General features: G+C 41.8%; 1 protein-coding gene across 1 annotated transcript; it reads left to right on the top strand.

Moving 5' to 3' along the window:
- Positions 1-5061: 5061 nt before the first annotated feature.
- Positions 5062-5997, top strand: LOC130490765 (olfactory receptor 734-like). Its single transcript, XM_056864572.1, has one exon. The coding sequence runs from the start codon at positions 5062-5064 to the stop codon at positions 5995-5997; it is 936 nt and encodes a 311-aa protein (XP_056720550.1).
- Positions 5998-7437: the final 1440 nt, after the last annotated feature.

Below are 7437 nucleotides of genomic sequence, written 5' to 3'. Positions count from 1 at the left end.
ATTTGGATGGGAGACCACCAAGGAATACCAGGGTTGCTGTGCAGAGGAAGGCACTGGCAAACCACCTCTGTTAGTCTCTTGCCATGAAAACCCCAAAAGGGGTCACCATAAGTCGGCTGCAACTTGAAGGCACTTTACACACAGTATGTTTTTAGCTTCAGTGTGACAGTCAAAACACCATACATTCTCTCACATTTCTTCCAGTAAATTGAAGTAAATGGATCATGTGGGTGGAATTGGTAATATGTTACTTCCTCATGGAAGTATGTTACTTTTTCATTGCCCTGACTTGAAGGGCCCAGGCAAGCCTGATCTCGTCAGATCTTGGAAGCTAAGAAGGGTTGGGCCTGGTTAGTACTTGTATGGGACCACCAAGGAAGTTCAGGGTTGCTACACAGAGGCGGGCAATGGCAAACCATCTTGATTGTCTCTTGCTTTGAAAACTCGATGGAGTCACCATGAGTCACCTGCAAGTTGACAGCACATTCTACCACCATGGCCCATTTCTACTCTGGGGTGGTAACATCCGAGTGGAAAACATAAGTTTGTATAGAAGGCACCAGGAATTTTCCCACATTCTTCTCTATTCCTCTAGCCCTTTCCACCCTCCAGAAAGATCATCCCCAGGGCCACAGGTCCAGCATGATAGCCAGGGGACTGGAGTGAAGGGTTCTGAAGAAGGAAGGAAGAAGAAGAAGAGAGGGTTTTTATAAACCACCTTTTCTCTATCTTTAAGGAGCCTCAAAGTGCCTTACAATTGCCTTCCCTTCCCCACAACAAAAACCTTTTGAGGTAGTTGGGGCTCAGAGAATTTGGAGAGAACTGTGACTAGCCCATGGTCACCCAGCTGGCTTCATGTGTAGGAGTGGGGAAACAAACCTGGGTCACCAGATTAGAGTCTGCTGCTGCTCATGTGGAGGAGTGGAGTGAGCCTTGTCTTTTAAATAACCCTTAAGCTTGATGCAGAATTGCAGATCAACCCACTGAATAGTTGTCAGACCAAATTGGCTCCAATTACACAACCCCTACCTCAAAAGGGGTTACACAACCCCTAACAAAACCAGTCAAAGATAGAAAAATGGGAGAAAGCATGGAGCCATGCATCTGAGCAAAGGCAAATAGCCAAACCAATAATTATTTGGCTTTTTCCGAAATCACCTATTTGGCTTTGGGCAGATTCCCAGATTTTGGTATTCAGTCTACCCAAAACCCAAATAATGCTGAAATTGTTAATTTTGGATTTATTTTCAGTTCGGGTGTTTTAATATGGACAACCCTAGTTGTATCAGTGTTTGGCTCTCATGGCCCTCTCTCACATGCCCAGGGAAGTGCTGATCACTCCTTTGAGATCAGGAAGCAATTTTCCTCCAGGTCAGATTGGCCAGGGATCCTGGAGGATTTTTGGAGCTATCTTCTGGGCATGGAGTAGGGGTCACTGGAGGTGTGGGGGGGGAGGTAGTTGTGAATTTCTTGCATTGTTCAGGGGGTTGGACTAGATGACCATGGTGGTCCCTTCCAACTTCATGATTCTATGATGGTTTTCTCTTTTTCAACAGCTGCAAAGCTGGTTGGATTCTATGAATTCTTTGCAAGGCAGCCTAGAGTCACATTTCCTGTCCTTTCTAAAGGAAGGCCAGAGATCCTGGTAAGTCAAAGGAATAAAAAAAACAACAACAACAGAGGGAAGCAGTCATGTCTTCTTCATGCCAATGGCTGGGCTAAAAAATGAATGAATGGATAGATGGATGGATGGATGAATGAATTAATGGGGCATTTATATGGGATGTTGTTTACTCTTTATTGCAAATGTTCTCTGCTTTCTCCATTCCAGATAAATACCGGAATATTTGAAAAAATCAAAAGCAAGATTGGCACATGATTCTTTTCTTCAGGCCATAATCAGTATCTAATCCTCTGAATTGCTGGGGGATTTTTACTTCTTTCTAGAAAGACAAGGGGTGGTCTAGTGTCTGAAACTATTTTGGCTTTCCATGCCTTTGGGGGATATCTTTGAGTGATCTTTCTGATGACAAAATTCTCATGGCTCTGGTTGCTTTGGCTGCCCATTGTTTCATATGATGTCTGCATTTGGTCTAGGTGGTATGAGAGGGAATCCTTATCTGTGAGCCTGTAGCCTTGCCTGCACTAAGCTCCTGTGACTGGAACTGGTTTGTACCTTTAGGGAGTTAATTTCACCTGTGGTGTGTGCCTGATTTGCTAATGTGTTCATCCATGTGTGTGGTAAGACTGGCTGGCTGGCAGACATCCCCAAAGAGAACAGTATATACTCAAGAAGCTAGTTAACCACTTTTATTCTGGTCTTAAACTTTGCCAGAACACTCTGACTGGTGGTAGTAATATTCAGACTGAATATCTGGGAAGATTGTTAATACCTGCCCTGGTCATGAGATGAAACCTTAGCACAGATAAAACCCTGGGCAGATCCATACTGCAGAGTGTTTTATGTGATCACTTACCTTGCAGATGGACATAGAGGCGCCAGTTCAACCTCTATTACAGTAAGCAGAACAGAAAGCTTTCAGAGAAAGGAGATTTGTGTAACTTGCTTTTGAAACAGATGTTATTGTTGCTCGCTGTCCAAAATGATGCAAAGTGAAGATGAAAAACAACACTCACAGGCTACCTATTGAGGGCATCGTAGCTAGCACATCAAGAGTGTTACCCCAAGTGCCATTAGGAATCGCTGGATTTGCCAAGGAAACTCTCATTGGTCTTCAAGTTGCTACTGGACTTGACTCTAACTGGATTTATCAAGGGTTTTTTAAATTTCCAATTGGTATTTGAAATTGTGTAAGTATTGCTTTTAGAATTGCCTTTCTTTCTTTCTTTCTGTCTTTTCTTTCTTTCTTTCTTTCTTTCTTTCTTTCTTTCTTTCTTTCTTTCTTTCTTTCTTTCTTTCATTCTTTCTTTCTAGCCTCTGTCTGCTCTGTATTTAAAAACATCAACTTAGCAAAGTATGGGGAAATATTGCTCCAATCTGTATTCATTGTAAATAAAGTTTTAAGATACCAAAACCCAGATGTGGACAATGTGTATGTAAAGGGCCAAACAGTACACATGCCATTCTGGGTCTGTGGCTAACAGTGCCATGTAACAAGCTTTCCATTCTTTATCTTTAAGAACATAAGAAAAGCCATGCTGTATCAGACCAAGGCCCATCAAGTACAGCAGTCTGTTCACACAGTGGCCAACCAGGTGCCTCTAGGAAGCCCACAAGCAAGATGACTGCAGCAGCACCATCCTGCTTGTGTTCCACAGCACCCAATATAATAGGCATGCTTCTCTTATCCTGGAGAGAAGAGGTATGCATCATGACTAGAATCCATTTTGACTAGTAGCCATGGATAGCCCTATCCTCCATGAACATGTCCACTCCCCTCTTAAAGCCTTCCAAGTTGGCAGCCATCACCACATCCTGGGGCAGGGACATCAACAATTTAACTATCTTTCCTTTACAATGTTTAGTGTGGCTGCACATATATATTAAATGCCATATATATTGCCAGATCACACTTATTAATTTTATATTGCTAGATCAAACTTATTAATCAGTGTTAAAAGACAACTCCAGGTTTATTGTATTCCTATTGCCATTACAAAAACCATCAGCATAATCATCCCAAACTCTTATGTTGCCAAAACCATTTTTTCCCTGTAAAGTCACAATACTTACAACAACCCCACAGGGTTTTCAAGGCAAGAGATGTTCAGAGATAGTTTGCCATTGCCTGTCTCTGCATAGTGACCCTAGAATTCCTCAGTGGTGTCCCATCCAAATACCGACCAGGGCTGACCCTGCTTAGCTTCTGAGATACAAGCACTAAAATCACCTGCTTGCACCCTGCTTCCTTATTTGTGCTCTGGGATATCTAACCTCAGGTTCATAACATACGTTTCCAAAACTAACTGATGACCATAATAAAAAAGCAAAAAATGAGAGGGAATATAAAAAAATTATAATTGAAATTGTACAACTACTAAAAGTCAAAAGGCAAGTCATTGCCAAAGGCATAAGGCTGGTAACAGTATTATAGTACACTTCACTGAAGTAGATATCAAACAAACCAGACCCCTCTCTAGGACAACCTTTAATAGTTGGCAGAGTACCATTTATAGTAGAGTCCATTTAACATCATATCTGATATTTTCTTGTATGAAAACCGTTTAATGTCATTTAATAAACTGTAAAAAACATTTCAGACTGAGCTACATATATGTCATTGTGGTTTAGAAAGCTATCCTAAGCAGATCTACTCTGCAGCCTACTTGGGCTTATTCAATGGGGCTTACTCCCAGGAGAGCGTCCAGTGTAAGTCACCTATCGGAGTTTACTTCTTTGACCTACTGCATCTAGATAGCTTCTATATTTCTCTTGAGCAAGTTCTAGGAAATGTAAAATGTTAATATTGTTTATCATAAGAAGTGTTTGGCTTGGTGAAAACAATGTAGCTCTTTTCTTTAAATTTGTGGTTATGTGGTAATAGTAACTGTAGGAAGCAATGAAATAGCTTTAAATGCGCAACTCCGCCAATAATTAAAGTCTATTGATTAAATTTTACTAAGCTAAATCTTTTTTTCCCTGCAAAGTTTAAGAAAATATTTAGAAATGTTAGAAATATATACTGCAGTCTTAAGCGGAATTATACCTTTTAAAGCCCTTCTAAATCAGTTGAGGGAAGTGGAATAGTATAGTATAGCCCGATCTCATCAGATCTCGAAAGCTAAGCAGGGTTGTTGCTTGGATGGGAGACCACTAAGGAAGACTCTGTAAAAGAAGCCAATGCCTTGCTTTGAAAATCCTATTGAAATCCTATTAAAATCTTGCCTTGAAAATCCTATGGAATTGCCGTATGTCAGCTGTGATCTGACAGCTCTTTACATACACACAAATCAGTCTCACAATAGTCTGACTCTGTTAGCTGATACTCTCTGTTCTGGTTTTGTTTATGCCTGAAGGTTATTCCTTCTAATATATGCAGGCTTGTGTTAATGATTGCCTTGTTCTTCTTTGTTCATTTTGGCAGTGTACACACCAGAGACATGGCACAGAGGAACAGTTCTGAGGTGTCTGAATTCCTTCTTCTAGGACTCTCCCAAGTTAAAGAAGTTCAGCTTACCCTATTCCTCATCTTTGTACTCTTCTACTCAGTGATCCTTCCTGGGAACATCCTGATTATTCTGACTATTTGGATGGACCGCCAGCTGGGTTCCCCAATGTACATTTTCCTAGCCAGTCTGGCCTTCCTTGACATCTGCTACAGTTCTGTCACACCACCCAAGATGCTGGCGGACTTCCTCCGCCAGTACAAAACCATCTCTTATGGCGGATGCATGTGCCAGCTCTTTTTCTTGCATTTCTTGGGAGCAGCTGAGATGTTCATACTGATAGCCATGGCCTATGACAGGTATGTGGCCATATGTCGACCCTTGCAGTACATGTACCTTGTAAACAGAGGCATGTGCTGCATCTTGATGGCCGCATCATGGGCTGGAGGATTTGTCCATGCTATTATCCTTATTATTCCGACCCACCAGCTCTCCTTCTGTGGACCCAATATCTTGGACAACTTCTTCTGTGATGTCCATCAAGTCATCAGGTTGGCCTGTACTGATACACACAGGGTGGAGGTCCTGACTTTCATCAACAATGGGCTGTTTATATTAACAGGCTTTATACTTTTGCTCCTTTCGTATGCTATCCTTTTGACCAAGTTAAGAACTAGTTTAACACATGGGAAGAGTAAAGCCTCCTACACCTGTGTCACACACATCATTGTTGTCTTTGTGATATTTACCCCAGCCATCTACCTCTACACACGGCCTCCAGAGCCTTTACCCATGGACAAAGTGGTTGCTGTCTTCCATACTGTGATCTTCCCTTTATTAAACCCAATTATCTACACATTGAGGAATAAAGAAATTAAGAGTTCCATGAAGAGGTTAATCAAAAGATACAATATCTGGACTACTGAGTAAAAAGAGAAGCAAAATTAGAAGGTGTAAAACGGGGCACAGATGTATGCGTCTTAATGTAAGGGATATGTTGGAGTACATCCCAGAAGTCAACTTTAAAAATAATTTATTTCTGTTTTCATGGATGCTGTACCTAGGTAATCACCTAAATATCTCTCTCCAGAATTGCTAAAATAAAATTTTTACTTTTTTTGTCTTGCAAGGATTTTGTGAGTTCCAATTTGTGCCACAGATAGAGATCGCCTATGTCTTTTCTATTTTAAAAATATCTCTGTATACTTTGTTTGACCTCATCTTCTGCACCTAGGTAATATAGGTAACATTAGGTTCATTACAGTTACATATACCAGAATTTCCTCCACTGTAATCTGTATGTATGTTTGTTTGTTTTTCTCTCTCTCTCTCTCTCTCTCTCTCTCTCTCTCTCTCTCTCTCTCTCTCTCTCTCTCTCTCTCTCTCTCTCTCTCTCTCTCTCTCTCTCTCTCTCTCTCTCTCTCTCTCTCCCTCCCTCCCTCCCTCCCTCCCTCCCTCCCTCCCTCCCTCCCTCCATATGCAACCTATTGGTTTATACTCAGACTTTGGCTGAAAGTGCATCTCAGGAGAATTAGTATCAATCCAGGATCCTGCTGATTTTCTTGAACATTTGCTTCTTCTTCATTAGGTTGTCATACAAATGCAGACATTCCTTTAGGCTCTGCGGCGAACTCCTTCTGATCAGTGATAAACATACTGAAATCCTTTGCTATGGAGGGGCCATGGCTCAGTGGTAGAGCATCTGCTTGGCATGCAGAAGGTCCTAGGTTCAATCCCTGGCATCTCCAGTTATAGGGACTAGGCAAGTAGGTGATGTGAAAGAAGAAGAAGAGTTAGTTTTTATATGCCAACTTTCTCAGCCACTTAAGGGAGAATCAAACCGGCTTACAATCACCTTCCCTTCCCCTCCCCACAACAGACACCCTGTTAGGTAGGTGAGGCTGAGAGAGAATGACTTGCCCAAGGTCACCCAGCTGGCTTCGTGTGTAGGAGTGGGGAAACAAATCCAGTTCACCAGATTAGCCTACGCTGCTCATGTGGAGGAGTGGGGAATCAAACACAGTTCTCCAGATCAGACTCCACTGCTCCAAACCACCGTTCTTAACCACTACACCACACTGGCCTCTACCTGAAAGACCTCAACCTGAGACCCTGGAGAGCTGCTGTGGGTCTGAGTAGACAGTACTGACTTTGATGGACCAAGGGTCTGATTCAGTATAAGGCAGCTTTGTGTGTTCAAATATTCCATGCTGTACTTCCTCTGATGGTTATTTCTGCCAATAATCAGTTCACATGTTTCTTTATTTTGTCCTTTTCACTTCCACTATGTAGGTTACTTTCCACTTCTATATCTCAATCAAGATCTGGGTGTCAACAGTAACTCCTAATCAGATACTTATTTTTTATTAT

The sequence above is a fragment of the Euleptes europaea genome, chromosome 18 (genome assembly GCF_029931775.1).
Source record: "Euleptes europaea isolate rEulEur1 chromosome 18, rEulEur1.hap1, whole genome shotgun sequence".
Classification (NCBI taxonomy): Eukaryota; Metazoa; Chordata; class Lepidosauria; order Squamata; family Sphaerodactylidae; genus Euleptes; species Euleptes europaea.
This window is presented reverse-complemented; position numbering and strand designations above follow the sequence as displayed.